Here is a 21,907-nt window from a genome sequence, read left to right as displayed (position 1 = left end):
GTGACAGAACAGGACTTCAAAAGATGAGCGAGAGAGAGAAATTGGGTAAAGTGACAGAAAAAGGTAGAATTATTGATCATTAACAATGTGCATTCAGGCAGCGGCAGCTTTCAACACAGTGTGTGGACAGCTCGCTTTACAAACATGAATGCATCAAGCTTCACATCCTGTGCTGTTGGCTAAAGATTAGCGTCTCCATTTTTTGTTTGTTTGGTTTTTGTTAAGGTGCCCAAATGGGAGCTGTTGGGTGCTTAGCTGTATTGAAAATCCAGCCCTAGCTGTTAAAATATGGACTTAACTGGCTTTATTTAGACCCCCCCATTTGAAAATTTGGCCATGAGTGAGTTGCCCAAGGTCACGTACTTAGTTCATGGGAGAAATAAGAATAGGACCTAAGAATCCTGCCTCCTACCCTAAGTAAAGGGGCAACAAGACAGAAGAGAGAAGAAAGAGCGAGATGTGGAAAGAAGGAAAAGAGGGAGGGGTAAGATGGCCAGAGGGAGATGGAGTGTGGCGGGTTGTGGGGCGGGGAGGAGAGATGGAAACAGGAGACAAGGGTCATTGAGATGACTGGAGTAGAGAGAACACAAAAGAACTGGGTCGGGGAAAGTAAAGAAGGCCAATGGGAAATAGAGTGATTGTCCGTCTTGGAAAAAGACAATAGCAGGTGAAATTAATGCGAGCAAAGAAGCCATTTGCCTGGTGACACATATTTCCAGAGAAAGATTTTCTGAAGAGCATTGTAGCTGATCATTATATGGGTGTAAGCAGCCTACTGCTCTGACTCATCACACCACCCCAAACCAGTGGGTGCCACAGGAGCCCGATGACGAAGGATGTCTGCAGAGGTGGAATCGCACTGGGCATGAGCATTGTCATGATTCCTGCATCCAACACACTCAGCAGAGAGCTGGAAACAGGACTGGAATGAGTGTATGTGTCTATATAGCGACACTGAGACTGTACCAGAGAGAACTCCTATTTAGTGAAAGCTTTTCAGACTCAATGTTTTGCAAACAGCATCTTACAGGGGCTGAATTACTGCTGTTGGCTATAGAGATGTTTATTAAAGAGGCCTAGCAGAGGTTAATCACCTGTCAGTTGAAGCCATCATATCAATGGGATATGTGCCCTGGCTCTTTGAAATGCTGCGCCATACTCTCAGTTGACGTTTCAGGCCTGAACATCTTGTCTCTATGTGTAATGAGGGCATGACACACAGAGTGCCACATGGTCTTTATTTCCTAGTCCCAGTCACCTGCCCTGGGTCAATTACAAAAAAAAAAAAAAAAGGAATACCCTATTCACACAGAGGAGAAGTGCATCTCACTCTTGGGGCTGCTAACATACATTAATGAAGCAGAGAGCATTCGGGGGTCGGGAGGGCAGGGAGAGTCTTTTTCACTCAGGTCTCGGCTGCAATGCTAAATCATGTTCCATAGGAGCTGGACTTGACAGGGGCTTCGGGCTTTGGAAAGGATTTTTACCAACCTAATAGGATCAACTCCTGCAATTTTGTTGCGAGTCACAGGATGTTTGGTGTTTTTGCTAAAGCTGCAATTCCTGAAGTTAAGTGAGTACAAGACAATCCCAGTTTTCACTGAAAGGCAGAAGTACATTTCTAGCCCTCATGATTGTGGCTAAAAGCTTGAAAACATGATCCAAATGAACCTGGAAGACTCAAAAGCCAGAAGGCAAAGAAAAAGAACCCTATATATATTATTTTTGAGACGATTTCACAATTTTGGGGAGTGCCACTCATGATTTTTGAATGCTGAAGCCTGACAATACTTGGGGATGGGTTGAAAAATGCCTGTTGTAGTTTTTTTAACATCTCAACACCGTAAAAATGTGTACAGCATGATTTATTTTCAAACCATCCATATGGATTTTGTAAGAGTCCTCTTTCCATTCGTCCACCCTGTTCCTTCGTGAGTGCTGCCTCATGGCGAGAGCATTCCCACAATGCTTTCTGCTGTTTGAAAGGTACTTGCACTCAGCTTTCTTGTTTGCAGGATGGTCCTGCAGTCCAGCAGGAATACATATGAAGCGGTGAGAAGTGACAGGAGGGGAAAGATAAGAAGATTCTCACACCCAAGCAATTTGCTGTAGGACAGGAGGAATCAGGCAAGAATCGCTGACAGATATCCTGGGTCACTGCAGAGGAGTCTCATCTGCGGAGGAGTCTCAACCAACCCCAAGTGTGTATTTGGAGAAGAAATGTTCTCTTTCCTATTAATTATGGAGCTTTATGTAGAGTGGTGTGAGGGGTAAGGCTGGGAATAAGTGGATGAAACTGATCAAAGGGAAATCTAGAGTAGATGTCATGAAATATTTAAGATCTATTCAACTACAAGAGCCCCTCAAAGAAAGTGGTGAAATCCCATCCTTGGGGTAATTTAAAACAGGACTGGACAAAACAATGAAGAATATGCTGCAGGGAAGAAGCAAGGGAGGGTTGCGGGTAGTAGACAAGCTGGGACATCACTGGTTTCTTTCATCTCCAGGGTCTAGGATTCTCCGAATAACAACTGGAATAACGGCTCTTGCTGTGAAACAACCATCCATCCTGCAGTTGCTTTGGTTGCAGAAAAAGGGAAGAGCTGTTGATGACACAAAAGAGTTAATGTGTTAAGTGCATGAACCAAAGCACACTTAAGTCAGTAGGAGTCTTTTCATTAATTTCACTGGGCTTTGGACCAGACATGGGTTCCTCTATGACATAGGTCACAAGTGACATGAGTTTTGAGGGTCTCAGTCTCATTCTAGCCAGGAATTGTTTACATCACAAATCCAGTTTGGCATGATTGGATATTGCTGCTCAAGAGAAGTCAGGAACTGGAAGAGCAGAGGGCGCTGCAGATTAGGATTCAGGTGCATTGGCAGACCTGTGAAGAGAAGACCAAGATAGGAATAGTAGGGGAAGCTGCAAGTTCAAAATAACAGACATGGAGGTGCTCTGATTCCATGGAGAAAAGGGCTGTAGAAATGCATAGGCAGATTAGCTGCAAAAAGGAAGCAAAATAAATAATTTGTGTAACATGAACAAATACAACACATGTGATGCTGAGTAATAATCCACCATGTTCAGACATATCTGTAGCTCAGAACTACAGAGGCGGGGAGGGTGTTCGTTAAGTACGGGCCCATGTGGAGAGTTCTAGTTTTACTGATACTTGTGCTGAGAAGTGGAGTCATAAACCCAGAAACCACAGCTCTGATCCCCAAATGGGTTCTCTCACACCGTAATGAGGCAAAAACCAGCCCTGGGTTGGAAAGGGAATCCCTTCAAAGTGAGATAAAGAAGGGTGAATGGCAGAAACTGAGAAGGCCGCAAAGCAGGGCGCAGCTGAGGCCTCCAAACCAAAACCAAAGTGGTGGTGAGAGAGATGAGATGTAGTGAGTGAAAAGGGAAGTGAAAAGACAAGAGGGATGGGACTAGTGGGCAGTGACTGAGAAAGAGTTTGAGTTGTGGCTTTCACTTGCTTGGATTCCTTCTACAAGCAATGCTTGTCCCTGGAGGAGAGACTGGATTATCAACTAGTGGTTGGCTGTGGTGTGGCAGGAGGCAGGTTATTGGACTAGAAGGACAACTATTCAGCACTGGTGTGGTGGCTCCTATGGGCTATGGAGCTGTTAGATGGGCAGGTTGGGGGAGGGAGATGGGCTGAGCGGGGGTGTTGCGTGGGCAGGCTTGGCTGACGCCTTCAGCACATTTCCTCTCCTCCTCCCCTGATAAAGGGCCGCCCTGGGGGAAGTGCAGAGAGCTAGAGCCCCCGAGGGACAGACACAGCTTGACAGACTGTATCTCCCTCTGACACAGCCCCCAGGGCTCTGTGAATTCACACTTGGGCGGCATTTGTCTAAATCTCCGGACAATAAAGGAATTTTGAATCTGACTCGGACATGATGCGAGGAAGCTCAGACAGACACCCAGATGCTGCCTGCTCCCCTCCCCAGTGCTTTGACCCCTTGACCAAGGGATGTGTGAGGTGCACAGAACTGCCTGGACACGCCGAGGAGGACACAAGTAAGAGGAGAGCGGCAGTCCCTGGGTTCCCTGGAGGGGGATCAGGCCCCCTCTTGAAGGGAAAGATTCCAGGGACTGAAGGAATGAGAGAGAGAAGGTGGGGATGGGTTCAGGAAGGCAGGGGAGCTTCATCCCCAGCAGTGTGGGGAAAAGAAAAACAAAGGAATGGGACAGTCACCAGCAGCCAGGAAAGGGGAGGAGGGAGAGACAGAAAGGTGAATGAGACCCCAACAGCTAGGGAGAGAGAGATTTCAACCCACCCCAGCGATGGAAAAGACAGGCAATATGAGAGGTGCCCCATCCGCACTCTGGGTGAAATAATGATCGTTTAGAAGAGAGAAGGTGGGGGATGTGGACTATTACTTCCCTGTGTAAGGGGGTCTGAATGGGAAGATGTTGGGAATTTGTGAGGGAATTTGCCCCACATTTGATGAAAATTTTGGGATTATCCACTGTGTTTTAACTCCCCTGAGACCACCCAGGCTTGCCGTCCTGAAGCCTGCACAGTAGCTCCCCTCGGGCTAACCACGGCCTATCTTGCTTTAATTCTCTCCACAGCATGCCACAACAGCGTAGCCCCCACTTCAACCCAAGCACCAGCACCTGGCCCAGGTTTGATCTTTGGGATCCCTGCTTTAGTGGGGCTAGTCCTGGTCCTGGCTGCACTCTGTGGCTTGCTGACCTGTCAAGTGAGGAGGAGGCGGCAGAGGAAGAGGAGGAGCCCCAATGAAAAGCCCAAGGGTAGGTGTCTTTGTTTCATAGATCTGAAGGGCAGAAGGGATCATTGGATCATCTAGTCTGACCTCCAGTGTAACACAGGCCAGAGAATTTCACCCAGTGATTCCTTCATCAAGTCCCACCCATGGGTCTGAACCTGACCCCATCTTTTGGATAGACATTCAGACTAAGTGATGGAGAATCTACCACAGCCCTTGAGAATCTGTTCCAATCACTTAAAGTGTTGTGCCTCATTTCCAGTTTGGACTCTGCTGACTTCAACTTCTAGCCGCTGGCTCTTGTGATGCTTTTGCCTGCTAGATTACTGAGCCCTCTAGCATCAGACCCCTTCTTCCTCTGTAGGCACTTTCGGCCGTGATTAAACCACCTCTTACTCTTCTCTTCCATAACTAAATAGATTGAGTTCCTTTAGTCTTTGTAAGGCAACGAGGCCTCCCAGGGCGCCGAGCGAGATGAAACAGACCAAAATACTTGTCCCAGCTCTTCTCCAGAAGCCCCACTAGCTTCTGCAGAAGCTCTCAAGAAAAAAAAAAGGGAAATTTTCCAAGTGGCCCCATCTCAGCTCCATTTGTGCACTTGAAGCTTTATGGACACAAACACTTCCCCCCTTATTTTGAGCATATCCATCTGTACGCACAGGTGATAGATGCTCACAGAGGTTGGTACAAATGAGTACAATGCCCAGAATGCATTTGCTTTCAGGCTAAAGAGCACACAACCATTTGGGGAAAAGTTCTGCAGTAATGCAGTAGGGCTCCACTGGAATTATTCTAAAATACTGCATCACTGAACAGAGAATGAGATCCTTTCTGTAGGCTTTTTTTACCTGCTTTATAGAATTTTGCTGCAGAGCTGTAATGCTCCATTAGATTTTATAAGTTGATTCATAAAAACTATAGAGAAGTTACCATTTTGTATTCAATTCTGCAGATTTTTTCCCCAAGTTAGAAATATACACCCAATTGTTCATGCTTGCAAAGTTGTGCTTTTAATCCTAAACTAATAATTAAATGGCAAAAAAGTTCATTAACACAGATGGTGGCCTGGCGATAGCTCATGCCATTCCAGAACATAGAGTTCAGCAAAACTCAAACTTCTGGAAACCACAAAATATAGAGTTCAGGTAAATACCCACACCACTTTACTTCTGCCCCCAGGAGCTGGCAATAGCCACTGGAAATTATCTGCGTGTAGAGGCGGATTTACAGTGAAAAACAGATTGCCCTGGCACGGGCCCCACAACGATGGGGGCCCCAGGGCTGGACAGCTGCGGGGACAGAAGCTTGGTCCTGCCGGCTCCTGGGGCTCCTGCTGCAGGCTCCGCACCCACCGGCAGCCAAGATCTCCCCTCCCCGCCTCCTCCCCTGAGTGTGCCACGTTTGCGCCCCTCCCTGCACTTCCCCCGCCGCCAAACAGCTGTTTGCTGGTGCTCAGATTGCTCCAGAAGGGAGCGGGAGGAGCGGGGCCGCAGCGCACTTGGGGAAGGAGGCGGAGAAGAGGCAGGGGTGGGGCCTTGGGGAAGGTGGTGGAATCGGGGCAGGGCGGAGCAAAGGCTCCTACACATACCCACCCCCGCCCAGCTCCCTGCTGTGAGCCACTCAGGGCAGGGGGCTGGGTGCACCCCCATGACCCCAGCCCACACCCCCAGCCTTGACTCCTGCACCCCCTCACATACCCCCAACCCCCTGCCCTCCCTGACTCCTGCAACCCCACACACATCTCCCCCCCACCCTGACCACCAAATGGGCACTTCTGCACCCCCCAACACACATTCCCACCTGCACCCCTCGCACTAAACGGGAGCTGCCCCAGGTAAGCGCTCCACACCCCAAGCCCCTTCCCCAGCCCTGAGCCCCCTCCTGCACCCTAACTCCTGGCCAGACCCTACACCCCAACCCCCAGCCCACTCCTGCACCCTAACTCCCTTCCAGACCCTGCAACCCCAGCCCTGCGCCCCCTCCCGCACCATAAGTCATGGCCAGACCCCGCACCCCAATGTTTTTTTACATTTTTTTAATAAAGAGCTCTTATCCAAAGCACTTTCCAATAGTTAGCTAATGGTACAAAAAATATTTGGAAAGATCATTAAGTGGTCCACTGAGACCCTCAGCGATTTTCAGGTGGTCTTTGTGGAAAAATAAGTTAGACTACCAAAACAATCAAGGTACCTCACTTTATTTTCATTTACCTCCTATTACTTATAGGAGGAGGATGAAGAAAAAAAGAATGAAAAATAGTTGGGGAGGGGGAGATAAGAGAGAATGTTCTTTTTCTTGGCTGGGTCCCAAGGAGGGGCCCCAAAAATGGAGCTGAGCACAGGGCCCCACTAATTCTAAATCTGCTACTGTCTGCGTGCGCTCCAGCTGCATTCACTGCGCTAGTTGGAGCCGTATTGAATGGTAGAGGAATATGTTGGAGCAGCTTGGAGGAGCTGTAATTGTGATATGAGGAGGTCTGGGTCTGAGTCCCCCAGGGCGTGATCAAAGGAAGAGGTGCACACGTGTACTTTGAGGGTCCCGTCAGCATCATTTCAGCACAGAATTGCATTGGTCATGTCAGTAGCAGGACACTGGGGTCTTCTTGCCATGGGTATCATCGGTAGTGAGGTGGAATGTGAGAGCTATTTGTGGATTTAATGATGGGTATGGGAAAGTACAGGTTTGGTGGTCTCCTGTGTGCAGGTGTGAAGGGGTTGTAGAAGGGTATGGAGTGGTTATTCAGTTTTTCAAGTATCGTATTAGGTCAGGGGAGTAAGCTCCGTGTTGGAGCATAGGGCAGGGGCAGGTAGCCCCTGTCTAGTACAGTAAAAAGACAGCGCAAATGTGTGTGTTATGGTCGTATTGGGGCATCACTCAAAGAGGGCGAAGATACGGTTGTCTGGGTGTTTACCTGAACTCTAGTTCCTGGTTTTCTCAAGTCTGAGTTTTGCTGAACTCAACATGCTGGAAGGGCACGAGCTATCACTGGGCAACCTGCACTCTGGGGCAATGTTTTTTCCCTGTTTAATTTCCTAGATTTTTAAACAGAAAGAGAAATGTTTGTTAGTAGGAGTTAGTGGCCATTTAGACAGGTGTAGTTCTCCCCTAGGTTTGCAGTTGATCTGCTACTGTGGCAAGGTAATAACTAAAAGACCTAGATTTTATATTGTGCAATTCATCAGTAGCTCTCAGACAACTTTACATCCTTATCCCCATACTACAGGTGGGAAACTGATTTGCCAGGGTCACCCAGCAGGCCAGTGGCAGAGCTAGGAACAGTCTAAATACAGTGGTGTTTCCACTAAGCCAGTGGTTCTCAACCTTTCTGGGCTCAGAACCCATTTGTAGGTGTTGACGTCCTGCCACGTCCCAGTAAACAGTCTGGGGGTGGAAGCCCTGGGGTGGTCTCGGTTGGGTCCTGGCCCCCTGGTGGGTGGCAGCTCTTCTGCTGTTGGGCTGGCTGGGCTTGGCTCTCCGCTCCCAGCATTGCTACCTCCGGGGTTGCAGCACTGCTCAGGTTTGGCCCCGCCCCCTGACTGGACCAGAGTAGAGTGAGTAGAGTTCTGACCTGGCTCATGGGGTCACAGTGCGACTCACTCAAATTTGGCTTATGGAGGCTCTCGTCCTCATGACAGCTGGACCAAACCCGAGTGGCACTGCGACCCCACAGATTGTAGTTCCTGGAGCAGGGAGGCGAGCCCAACCAGCCCTGTGGGACAGGAGCCACAGGAGCTGCCATGTGACCAACCCTTTGAAACATCTCCCAATTTTGGGAAACCCTGCACTAGGCCACCTGGTTGCTATGCAGTTCCTCAGTGCTTCATCCCCCTCGCACATTGTGTTCCAGTGGAATGGGGATAGCCTTTGCAATGCATAGTTGCTAACAGGCCTGGTGAGAGAAATCTCATCCACGGTCTCTGTCCCAAAACCTTGACAGTTTTACTACCTGTTTGTTACAGTAACTAAGTGTGGGAGAGAAGACTGGTGTGTATCTCCTTCTCCACCCACCAACCTAGGGTTGCCAGGCATCCGGTTTTCGACCGGAACACCAGTTGAAAAGGGACTTGGCGGTTCCGATCAGCACCACTGACCAGGCCATTAAAAGTGCGGTTGGCAGCGCAACGGGGTTAAGGCAGGCTCCCTGCCTGCCCTGGCTCTGCGCGGCTCCCAGAAGTGACCGGCATGTCCCTGTGGCTCCTCAGCACAGGGGCGATCAGGGAAGCTCCACACGCTGCCCCTGCCCCGAACACTGGCTCCGCAGTTCTCATTGGCTGGGGACCACGACCAATGGGAACTGCGGGGGTGGGGCCTGCGGGGGTGGGCAGTGCGCACCATGCAGAGCTGCTTGGCAGCGCCTCCGCCTAGGGGCTGAACATGATGGCTGCTTCAGGGAGCAGTGTGGAGCCATGGTGGGCAGGGAGCCTGCATTACCCACGCTGCACTGCTGACTGGGAGCCATCTGAGGTAAGCGCTGCCTGGACGGAGCCCACAGCCCAAACCTCCTGCCCCAGGTCAGAACCCCCTCCTGCACCCTAACTCCCTCACAGACCCCGCACTCCACCCCACATAGGGGTGATGTATATCTTAGCTAATTGTGTTCTGGATTTCAGATATTTAAATCTGTTACCCTTCCTCCCTCCCACCTCAGCTCATGTGGAGGGACAGGTAGAGGGGCCCAGACACCCCACCAGGATCAGGGTTCCCAGATCCCAGGACCCACAGCAGGCAGGGCGCAGAGCAGGGCTCCCTCAGATCCCAGCACACATACAGAAGAGAAGCCCCCTGCCCCCAACTTCCTCCACTACTCCCTATTGCTCCTGTCTTTTCACCTCCCCCATCACACATTCCCATGTATCCCGCTCCTCTGCCACCTCTCACCACCTACTCTTCCACCCCTCCCCTCCCAGAGAGTATTTGCATTTATAATTGATTTGCTTTTCAAATATAGCTTCATCCTCTCCTGAATATTCTGCTGTACTCGATTACATTTCTCCAGAAACATCACAAAACTTGAGAGGCAGCTTTTCCCCAAATGTTTACAGTTCAGTCTCAGATTTCTGCCCAGGGTAGGTTTCAAACTTCAAAGTTGCAAGCGCAGAGCGTTGTCAAGTAGTCCATTCATCTTGCTGAGATGTTCTGGGATGAAAGAGAATACTCAGTGGGAATGAATACAGCCTGAAACAATAACTTGGAGACACGTGAACTGCTCCATGGCAGGAGGTGTTCCCTTCCCCCCCACCCCACCAGGACTTTCTGATGTGTGTCAAGCAGTGTGGGTTTGGTACATGCTCTGAGTATGCCTGTTCTAAGCTACCCGCATCCTGATTCACATGGGGGAGAGGGTAGGAAGAGGGGCTCAGACGCTCCAGCAGAGCCCCCCCCCCACCCCGATCACCATAGATGGGCAGCCCCTCCCCCCGCAATCCTGGCACACAGAGGCACAGGGCTCAGGTACCACGGTGGTGGGGGGGGACAGGGAGCACCAGATCCCAGCTTACATGGAGGAAGGGAGAGGGGCTGAAACTCCCTCCCCTCCCAGATCATGGCGCACACACAAAGTAAGGAAGAATGTAGGGCTGACAGGAGCCCCTGCCCCTATGCTCCCCCAATCCCTATGCTGCTTACCCCCTTGTCCTCTTCCCAGTGTCCCTCCCGCAAGCCCTCTCTTCCCCTATCACTCATCCCCCATCCCTCAATGCAGCCCTGAAACCCTCTCACCCCATTCACCACGCTCCTCCACCCCCCTAACATGCTCCTCCCCTGCCAGCAAGCATTCACATTCCCCCGAAATAAAAGAAAATCTGGACAGATTTTAGCAATTTGCCTCCCAACCTTTCCCAGATTTCTGCCCAAAGTAGGACTAATCTGACACGAGCTGGATGGAGGGTCTGAAGAGCTCTGTGTTAGCTCGAAAGCTTATCTCCCTCACCAACAGAAGTTGGTCCAGTCAAAGATATTACCTCACTCACCTTGTCTCTCTAATGGGCTGGGAGGGTTACCTTCAAAGGTTTACTGCTTATCCCTTTGACTATCTAGGGAAAGTTTGAAGGCTATCAAACCTGAGAACCCAACTCCTCTGTCTGCACAGGCTCAGTGTAATCTATTAGGCTCAAGAACAAACAAGGGAAGCTTGGGACAAGTCTAATGGGAAAAGCAAAATCTTTTTCAAACAACATTTTAATTTGACTTCCCTCAAAGGGCTAACGGGTGCCACGCGCGCTGTTGGGGTAACCCAAGCACAGGAGACCCTGGTGGGATGATAGGAGGACCCTGGTTGGAGCTCTAGCCAGGAGAAAAAAGTTGCCAGAATCTCTCAACTTTAAGAAAAGCTGGTTTTCTGAGGCTGCATCTTGGGAAGCTCTTGCTCAAGTGGCTGTGAATTTGGATCACTGACAGAGCATTGTGCCCCCAGGAGGCACGCCAGCTTTCAAGGCAAGCTCATAACCATGTAGATTTTCGAGCACTTAGAAAAGTCGAGCTTTAAGTGGAAAGCTGGTCTTAACCTCAAGTATAGAAGAGCTGTGGGGCTTCCCTCCCTTCCCTCCCAGCCACAAAGGGGCCGTACTCCCTAATCAAAAGTCAGGCAAGGCCACTGTTGGGTTGGGTGGGGCCAGGTCTCTTTTCCCATGGGAGCTTGTGCCTCTGTGCTGACTCAACCCCACGCTCTCTTCTCAGAAGCTGTCATGCATAATTTCATGTCTCCCTGAGCATATCAGTGGCTTCTGGGGAGTGGGTAAGATGTGCTGTTTTCCTGTTCTCTTCCCCCTTCTGCTTCGAAGTTTCTGTGCAGCCGAGCTGGGGGGAAGGAGGGGAAAGTTCCCTGTGAATAAGCCGTCCCGGCATACTGATGCTGGCTCCATGACTGTGCTCCTCTCAGTATCAGCAGCAGCTAGGGTGAGAGATCATCCAGGGCCTTTCAGCTCCCAGGCGGAGCACTTGGTTAATGAATTAGAGTGAAGTTTGCTGCAATAAGTCACGAACATTAAAATACTAAGAATGCCACAGGTGAAAGAATCTATCCATGAAAGGGTGTGGAAGTGACAAGGTAAGGTAGCAAGCATGAGGCATGGAGTAGTCTTATAGTTTAAACATTCTCAAATGAGACTCTGGACATCAGAAATTCCCTTAACCCTGATCCCAAGGCCTGACTGCCACAAACACAACGCTTCAGTATGCAATCTGGAAAGAAAGCTTCAAAAGACTTAAAATAGCAACATGGGCATATGTTTAAGTGTGTAAAAGAGGGGGCCAGAGACATGAGAGACTAAAAAGGGTCATTTTTAAATTAATTATAACTTCAGTATCATTTCATGAAATGACTTGAAATGTGAGGGGGTCAGGGGCTCACCCTCACCATCCTAATAGCAATCAGAAAAAGTGCTGGTGAAAATCTTTTTTATCTTCCTAAACTAACGTGGGGTGACGATTGGGCTTGTAATGGAACTGAAACAGTCACCATACCCAGGCTTTCTATGACTGTCGCTCAGCCTTGTGTCAGGATCTTCTTCCTGCCTTAGGAGGCTACTCCCGGCCCTCCTAGCTGGGCCAACTCCCGCAGTGTTCGGGTCTTCCCTACAGCAACCTTGCTTGAATTTCCTCAGTCTCTGCCATGGCTTACTTCCTGCTGCTTGTGGGTGGAATCATCTAATTCAATCCAGTTGTGTCTCTTAAGTAATCAAGGTTGGCTAGCCTCAGGCTTCCCAGCCAAAGGGGCGAGCCACCCTGTTACAGGAACCCTGGCTGCAGTGGTGCAAGTAGAAATCATTTCTTACCAGTACTGCACTCATGGGAGGGACACAGGGGTGAAGAGCATGTGACCTCCCCACGTGACCCTCTATGTGACTCCTCTCTGTCCCACCCCCAGCCCAGGGCCCCCATGCTCTCCCCATCCCCTCCGACACCCACCTTTGTATATACAAACATCAACATGCTTAACTACTCACTTTCCCCCACATATGTAGTATTCAGTCTCTTTATATGGAATATGGGAGTTGGGTGAGGAGCCATTTCAGCATATGTATGATTTATTAAAAGACAAATTTTAAGTAGAACTGTATCCTAAACTGCATTATGGTATTGTACCCAAACATTGCATTTCAATGAGAGATTCAACTTCCTTTATACGAACAGAACAGACTCCTGAAACGCTTACCACAAAAGTGATCCATACTCATGCAAATAGTCCCACTGTCTTCAGTGGGATTGATCAAATGATTAAGGGTTTACAGGGTTAGGTTCCAAGTTTGTAAATCGTTCTGGATGAAATTGACAATGCCTGAGCTGTCAGTTCAGAAGGAGCTTCATTTGAAGAAAGGTGGATAGATGTGTGATAAGTCTTAGCTCCGTTGCTAAGATGAGGAACATATTTTCAGCAAAGTTCTTGGCAGATTCCTGAGGCAGCTGGTTGAAGGCCATCAGTGTCCGGCATTATAATCTTCATTTATAGTTCTCTCACCCAAAAAGCTGGGAAATGAGGCATTTGTTTTCTTTGTTTTGCTGCTCCAGTTCCAGTTAACAAAATGTCTGTTAGACTAGTTTGGCTGCAAAGAAGAATTATATGTACACTGGGGACAACATCTGATTCCCATCAGGCTGCAGAACTGGGCTGACATCAGAATCCAAACATCCTCTGGTCAGTGCAAAAACAGGCATTCCTCTAATGATTTGGACTTGATGTGATGCAGTATGAATGTCATGGATAATTCAGACCAAGGGGAGAAACAGAATCAAAGACTCTATTTAAACACCTTCCATTCTCCCCCGCCACACACACACTCCTCCCCTCTTGAGGACTCCTGACCAATGTAACAGCACAATAGCATATGTATTGTGCTTTTAAAAGCCATATAAAGAATGAATGCCCTCCCTAGCCATGTTCTGCTCCTTTAAGGAGCAGAGCGCAGCCCTACCCCCTCCGGAGGGGGAGGGGCTAGTGCCAAGTCTTTCCCGTAACCCGAACCTACTAAAAATTTCTTGCCGGTACTGTGTACTGGAGGGTACCACCCTACTTGCACTCCTGTGCTGAGACCTTAACTACAGAGGCAGCTGCCTCTCCATCACCTGTAGATGGGAGGGGATTGTGCATGAGAGGGGCTTGCCAGCTCGAGAAGTGGGCACTGAAGGGATGAGGGAGCTGCATGGGAAGCATTGGCAGCTCTCTTATGGTATGTCTACACTGCAATTAAAAACCCTTGGCTGGCCCGTGCCAGCTGACTCAGGCTCAGGCTAAGGGGCTGTTTAATTGTTGCTTAGCAGGAGCTCTGGGACTCTCCCACCTCACTGTGTCCTAGAGCCCAGGCACCTGCCTGAGCCTGAAAGTCTAAACCACAATTGAATAGCCTCAGCCCAAGTCAGCTGGTGCAGGCCAGCCATGAGTTTTTAATTACAGTGTAGACATACCCATGAGGGCTTGTCTGCACTGGAGAGATCAGTCAGTGGTAAAGAAATTGATTGTCCCACCACAATGTTAGTATAAATTGGTGGAAGGTTTGCCCTTGTGTCCACACTCAGGCTACCTTAAACTGGTCCCAGTGAGGCGGTTTGACAGATGACAGCTCCCTCAGTTGGGCAAGTTCCGTAGTGTGCTGGCTGATGGTCTCCTTTTACACACCCCCAGCCATGTCCCCGTCATTCAAAACCCCCATAGTAGGAGGGGGTCACACATAGCTTGCATAGGCCAAGCTCATTTCACCCACCATCCCTCCATTCCCCCCACAAGCTCCCAGTGGGCCACCTTCACATCCCCCTCTATTTCAGGAACTCCCTGCAACTCCCCTTAATCTCCCCCCTGCTAGGGGCTCTGGGTGCCCACATGTTAGCATCCTCCAGTCTCCCCCCAATCCACCAGGGGTTCTGGGTGCCCCCATGACCCTTTTCCCTCCCCCTAAAGAAGGGTCCCCCATTCTCTCTACCATGCATGGGGTTCTGTTACCCCTACTTCCCCCTCCCCTCACACCAAGGTCCCATGCCGGGGACTCTGTGTGTCTTCCCTCTCCTCTCCCTCCACAAAGCACCTGTCTTCCTTCCCCCACCCATCAGAAGGGAGGGTTGGACAGCTGGTGCCCTCTCTCCCTCAGCTGGAGCAGGCTTTGAGGAGGTAGGACTTTAGGAAGAAGGAAGGGATGAAGAAAGCCTCCTTCTCTCTCCTCTTCCCTCTAGCTGCCCCTGCTGGCTGCCTGTCCACCCCACAGGGAGAGCAATTATTTCTCTTCTGTATTCAGGGTGTCAAGATGTTAAACGCTGATGGGAGGGTGAGCAGGGGTATTGTGATGCTGCAAGATGGTAGTGGGTGCTATCCACAGGTGGCAGACACTCCAAGTGTTCCCCATTGTCCCTCTATAGATGTTCTGATCACCCCCAGAATCAACAGAGGTCTGGCATTGAGGCCCAGAACATTCCTGAAATGCTGGCCTGGATCAGAGGTGGTATTCAAAAGTTATCTTGTCACAGATAAACCAAGAAACGATGTTGAGTGTAAGGCCTTGCACTCTCAGCCAACTACCCATCCCCAGAAATGTCCTCCACGCACTTTACCCCATTCTTCTCCCACCCCCAAAATGCACCCTCCCTGCTCTGCAGATCCTCAGCCAGCAACCCAGAGACTGCAATCTCTGTCCCAACATAGTGTCCCACGGTGTCCCCGCCCCTCCAACGCACTCCCCTCTCCCCGCAATGATGTCCCAGAGGTTTGCAGCCAGCAGAAGGAGCAGAGCTAGTAGCTAGAGCCGGGGTTTCTCTACACTAGAGAAGGCAGCATTGCAGTCTATTGTTCCACAGCTCACGGAGCTCCAGCTGTGCCAGGGTGATGCGTGCGTCCAATTCAGGCTAGCCCAGGTCTTACCCCCACAACATCTGGGGTAAATTACCTCAAGTGCTGCCTCGTTAGCAATTGTCTGACTCTCTTTTGAGCATGGATGCGAGTTGTTCTTCCACAGGTTGGGAGGGGAACTGTCGGTGTAACCTGGCTAATGCAGACATGGTCTCTGGGAGGCGGGATGGGGAGGAAAGGCAGAACTCCTCCTTGTCACACCTCTCCCACTTGTCACTGGGAGCACAGGAATAGTTTGGCAGCTGGGGTGAAGGTTGAGGGGCTTGTCCCAAGGGTGGGGAGGGGGTCTGACAGCTGAACGGTTGTTGGAGCTGCTGACAACAGAGGGAGTGCCCATGGCCCTTTAACCTCCTCCTTCACTGCAGCACCCCACCTCCATCTTGCATGTGCTCCTGCAGGAGGATGTCATGGAGGGTAGCTCAGCCCTGAGCTATACAGCCCACCCTGGCTTGTGCATTATTAATCAGGTTTTTTCCCCTTGTAGAAAACCTGGACTGTGTCATTTCCTGTGAAAGCCAGGCCTGTAAGGGACTGAAACTGCCAGAAGAAGATGATCTCGTACTGGCCACATGCCAACACGTGAATGGCACCCTGAAGCATGCTGGGCCAGCAGGAAGAGGAGATTTCTCAAAGAGGAAGCCAGTCTTCCAAGGTGGGGCAGGAAGTGATGTCATTCAGCTCTCTGTTCTCTCCGCCGGCAACGAAGAACGTGACCATGGCTTTCCACTACCAGCAACAGAGCTGGGGGCCACTGTCCTGGTGACCACAAAGACCATTCAGAATAACTGCACCACTGAGGAGAGACCATGACAGCAGGCAGAATAGGGCTGGTGCTAGCTGGTTGCCCACTGAAGGTGACAAAATCGCTTCATTTGGATGGATAAGCTGTTGCACGGAAATGACTTGAATCAGAACGAGACTTTTGCCTTAAGCGAGGTCAGCCTCCTATGCCTTTTGCCTTTTATATTTCCCCTTTCACATGGTGGTTGAAGCCAGGAAGTCCCAGTTACACCCCTAACCAAAGGAGGATACCTGAGTCAATTGTATTGTCCCTGGTCCGTGAGCTCTGTAGCTGGAGAAGGTTGAAGAGAGATGGCACGTGAGAAAAAGTGATTGTTCAGAGCCAACATACCAACTGCATGATTGCTGCGCCTGCTAGCAACCATATTTTAAGGGGGTGGGGTGTGTTGTGTGGGTGTGAAGAGGGAGTCCTAGGGAGAGTGGGAAGGGTAAAAAGGAAGAGCAGAGTGAAAGTTTAAATGGAAGGTGCGTGTTTCTCTAGGCCCTGATCCTGCACAACTGAAATCAATGGGAGTTTTGCCATTGGCTTCAATGAGAGCGGGGTTGGGTCCTTAGTGCTGGTACAATGCTATGTTCTGTGGGGCCCTGAGCAAAGTAACATAGGCCGGGCCCTATCCAGCTTCCATTCAACTTACAGTCAAGTTCTCCAAGCGTCAGAGGGCCCATAACATAAACACACAGACACCTCCTTCCTGTGACCCCTTCACACTGTGGCAACCCCCCGCCAAGGCTCTGCGAATCCCCTTGCAGGGTCTGGGAAGAGAGGAGGTGGAGCTGAAATGCATCTTCCCAAGCAAAGAATGAGGGACGGAAATCTCTGCAGTGACCAACTGGCCCTGGAATCAGCCAGGACCATGGACAGAGAACTGGGGCTATCACTGTGGCAGGCACTTGGGATGTGTGTGCACGTCCCATTGGCCACCACTGCTTTAGTTCATGTTTCTTCAGGAAATACTACGTGTATCATGCCAACAGGAATTATAATAATAGATAATTTTAGCGTGATGGGAGGGTGAGAGGGAATATTTAGCTTATAACTGATATTTCTGTAAAGATTTGTCTACATGGGGAAATTGACCAGCATAGCTATTCCGAATAACTCCTTATGTGAACACTCTGTTCTGAAATAAAAGTGACCTTAATCCAGAATAGTTGCTAGAGAGAATTGAAGAAGCTGCTACAGGGAACAAAAGCCTGAATTCCTTGCTGCAACTGGTGTCTCCGACTTTCTCACAGCAGTTCTGACAGGAAGAGAGCAAAGCGTTTTAACTAAAATACATCTGGCTGGTGGTGTAAAGGTTAGTGCTTAACATGGCTATGCAGGTGGCCTGGATTCAAGTCCCAGTCTCCCATTCCCTCATGACTGGGAGTGCTGCAGAAACAGGGCTAAGTGCTCAGCAGCTTCTTCATGGGAAGCCCACATTCGATTGCCTGTCTGTGGTGGTGCGTAGGGTAGGTGTAGCTACAGGCCGCAGTGCAAGGCAAGCTGCAGCCACAATTGTCACTGTGGTGTGTAGCTACAAACCACAGTGAAACTCTCTGGCAGTGGAGAGCTGCCGGAGCCTTTCCCCACTGCCAGAGCTTTTCACTATGGCAGTGGAAGCCTCTGGCAGTGGGGAGGCAACGGGACACTACACTGCTAAAAATAGCAGCACAGGCCCTGCTTGGGCGTGTGGGGAGCTGTGTAGGGTACAGTCCCTAGTGTTCAGATGTGTGGGGCACTGAACTCTACTCATCTAAGCCGTGCCTCACTGTCAACACCGCTGTTTAAACCCATACTAGCAGGGCATACAGTGTCTCTACATGCCACCCTAAGTGTAGACGCACCTTCAGCATCTCATTGGCTCAGTCTGGAAAGGCTGTAGAAGCATTGGCACCCTGGCAATCACTGTGTCACTTAACCGTGGTTACTGTAGCCCATGCAGGACCAGCAGTGACTGCCTCTGAAGGGATGACCCCCTCATCATGAAACAGGGGTGCTTACTCTTTGTGTCCCAAGACCTCCAGTTGCTGCCATTCACAACAGCTCCTCCTCAGATGCTATCCCAAAATCCTTCACACCACTTTCTATAGTGGTTTCAAGGGAAGCACTGTTGAAATTAACAAAATGGTTTATGGGGCATTCCTGGCATTTGGAGGAGAGCCTGGTCCTGAGTGACAGAGCAAATCTGCTTCACTGGAAAACTGGAGAGAGAAAGGAGGCAGGATTGCAAACATATCTTCTCCCTCCCATTTCCTCTCTGCCTGTGACTGCCTGAGACTTGCTACTGTAGACACGGGACCATCTCTAAAAGGAAAGAAGTTTAAAAAAAAAATCCTAAGAGGTGGAGATGGAAAAGGCCTATTCATAGATTCCAAGCACAGAAGGCGCCTTTGTGATCATCTAGTCTGACCTCCTGCATAACGCAGGCCAGAGAACCTCCCCCAAATAATTCCCAGAGCAGACCTTTTAGAAAAACAGCCACTCTTGATTCAAAACCTGTCAGTGATGGAGAATCCACCACAACCCTTGGTAAATTGTCCCAATGGTTAATTACTGTCACTGTTAAAAAATTATGTCTATTTCCAGCGTGAATTTGTCTAGCTTCAACGTCCAGCCATTGGATTGTGCTATACCTTTCTCTGCCAGACGGAAGAGCCCATTATTAAATATTTGTTCCTCATGTGGGTAATTATAGACTGCAATTAAGTCATCCCTTAACTGTCTCTTTGGTAAGCTAAATAGATTGAGCTCCTTGAGTCTATCACTATATAAGGAATGTTTTCTAATCCTCTAATCATTCTCATGGCTCTTCTCTGAACCCTCTCCAATTTATCAACATCCTTCTTGACTTGTGGAAACCAGAACTGGACACACCCAGTGCCAAATACAGAGGTAAAATAACCTCTCTACACCTACTTGAGATTCCCCTGTTTATGCATTCCAGGATCACATTAGCTCTTTTGGCCACAGCATCACACTGGGAGCTCATGTTCAGCTGTCATCCACTAAATCTTTTTCAGAGTCATTGCTTCGCATAACAAAGTCCTCCATCATATAAGGATGGTCTATATTCTTTGATCCTACATGTATACATTGACATTTCGCTGTATTAAAATGCATATTGTTTGCTTGGACCCAGTTTGCCAAGTGATCCTGATCACCCTGAATCATTAACATGTCCTCTGTACAAGTGGATGAGCCCATCTTGCGCCAAAGCAAGATTGTTCCCCGCAGTACATTTCTCAGTGGCTTGTCTAGTCTAGCTTGAAAAGCCGCAAGTGATAGGGCATCCACCATCTTATCTAAAACCACAGTGAAACATCCCTCTTGTGAGATGCCACTAAGCTATGAATATCAGAGGTTCATGCGGGCACCATTTCAATCTATATTGGATTCTTCTGAGGCAAGTAGTAACCTACCTGTTTTGAATAGGTTCTCCCCCGCCTCCTCCCACCCCGCTACTCTGACCCAGTGATGGGTGAGAACACATCAGTATTAATTCCCCCCTCATGGTTGGGGTTAGGGGAATTTATCTCATTGCTGAAATACTCTTGTAGATGCTTCTTGTTCCTTATTTTCAGTGCATGGGACTGACTGGTTCTGCCCATTGCCCATGCACGGGGAGAACGGTGAGAGGGCACAAAGAAAATAAGTTGTAACGTTAACGAATAAAGTGAAATTGCTGTCAATCCAAGGGGCTGCTCTTCTGTCTTTCTGGGGTGTCCATGGGAAGGTTATTGAGTCCTCACACCCACATTTTTACTATAGTGCCCAACTGACAGCCCTAGTGTGCAAGTTCTCTCGCCACAGAGCAAGTAGAGCCAGGCCAACAGCAGTGGAAGCTTCCTTTACACATTGTCCTCAGTAGAAGCTTTCTGTATATACTGCTCCCTCATGAGAAGACACCACCTCTAAGAGTGGGAGGAGTGCAGTCTCCCTGGCACATTTAGTCCTTGAGATCTCTGCTGAGGCTGCCACCATATATAAGGCCAAATGCATGCCAGTTAGGATGTGGATACCTGCCTATAAGAAGCTAGACCAAGCCTACATAGTGTCAGGGCCCAGGGAGATGGGCGCTCTGACCTAGTCATTAGAGCCAGAGCTGGAGCCTAGCCTAGCATCAGAGCTGGAAGCAGGAGTTAGAAGTCAGGCAAGGCAGCAGGGCTGGAGCAAATGAGTGGGACTGGAGCAAGGCTGGGAACAAGGTGGGTAGGCACAGGAGAGATCACAGCTGCAGGTGTAAGCATTCAGCAGCCAGCAACCTGCCACTGCTGCGGAGCTCAAACACAGACCTGTTGGGGCCTTGCAGCCAATTGAGTGAGCCGGCCAATCAGGTGATTCTGCCACAGCCAGGCTCATTACCTGGCCTGAGGGCTGAGCCAGCTAGCCCAGGCTCAGCTGAGGGAACTCAAGCCCTAGTTCCTGACCCACAGACTGTTGGATGGGGATGACTGTCAGCCACTAGCAGCCTCCTCTTTATTGCCTCCCAGGCTGCTTTTGGTTCCTACTGCAGTGTGAGAGGTTAAAGAGACTCCTCCGGAAACTGATCTTTTAGTCCCTCAACACCAAGACCTTCTGATTTCACCTCTTCATAGATGTATTTGTTCACCAGGGAAGACATGCAACTGTGTTGGACTGCAGGGGAGCCAAAGAGGAAAAGACTTTGCAAAGAACACAAGACACGCCCCTTCCCAATACCCAGTTCCAAGAGGTTCACATGAGCACGGTGTAACCTAGACCTCTGCTGGCCAAAATCTGGTAGAGAACACAACTCACACTGGTGCCGAGGCCAGAAATCTGGTGCTGTATCCAAGAAGCTAGTGAAATCTGTTTAGGACTTGGATAGGCAGTTGCTGGGTAAGTAGCACTCCAGCCGCCCATCTCTGGCAATCTCAGTTAGGTCACTAGAAAAGCGAGTCTGATGGATTTAGCATTGTCAAAGCTTCGTGAATGCTTGTCACAAAACTACCAGCATGAGCAAGGCCCAGGACTAGAACCATAGGACATGCTTCAGGCCAGCACTGAGATGCACTGACTAGAGCTATTTGGGAGCACTGGACAACAATAGCAGGGGTGGGGCCGGGCAAGCGTGAGGGGCATTGGCAGAACTGAGTGGGGGTCCCAGGACAGGAGTATGGGGGGTGCTTCAGGGAAGTACTTGGGGGGAAGGGGAGGGAAAGCTTGCACATGGCTTGTCTATACTCTGGCACATTATACGAGCTGGGTTATTATTTTCTGTGTCCTGGCTAAATTCCAGCTGGGGTAATTATATCTCATCTACTTAAAATTCCCCCAGCAGTTTCAATAAAATGTAGCATTCTTTGCTTCCTATCCTCAACTGCTGCATAGCACTGCTAATGTGTTGTTAGACAAAAAGAAAAGGAGTACTTGTGGCACCTTAGAGACTAACCAATTTATCTGAGCATAAGCTTTCGTGAGCTACAGCTCACTTCATCGGATGCATACTGTGGAAAGTACAGAAGACGTTTTTATACACACAAACCATGAAAAAAAAGGTTTTCTCTCCCCCCACCCCATTCTCCTGCTGG

General features: G+C 49.6%; 1 protein-coding gene across 2 annotated transcripts; it reads left to right on the top strand.

Moving 5' to 3' along the window:
* The first annotated feature begins 546 nt into the window (after nt 1-546).
* Nucleotides 547-20,018, top strand: TNFRSF13C (TNF receptor superfamily member 13C). 2 transcript variants are annotated; one of them, XM_084629971.1, is made up of 5 exons: nt 547-1,573; nt 2,016-2,201; nt 2,508-4,030; nt 4,589-4,771; nt 16,059-20,018. In XM_084629971.1, the coding sequence occupies exons 3-5, from the start codon at nt 3,907-3,909 to the stop codon at nt 16,382-16,384; spliced, it is 633 nt and encodes a 210-aa protein (XP_084486097.1). In that variant the 5' UTR covers nt 547-1,573; nt 2,016-2,201; nt 2,508-3,906; the 3' UTR covers nt 16,385-20,018. The 2 variants fall into 2 exon arrangements, with proteins under 2 accessions (XP_084486097.1, XP_084486096.1); XM_084629970.1 differs by having other exon boundaries at nt 547-2,201.
* Nucleotides 20,019-21,907: the final 1,889 nt, after the last annotated feature.

The sequence above is a fragment of the Lepidochelys olivacea genome (genome assembly GCF_965140295.1).
Source record: "Lepidochelys olivacea isolate rLepOli2 genome assembly, chromosome: 1".
Taxonomy (NCBI): Eukaryota; Metazoa; Chordata; order Testudines; family Cheloniidae; genus Lepidochelys; species Lepidochelys olivacea.
This window is presented reverse-complemented; position numbering and strand designations above follow the sequence as displayed.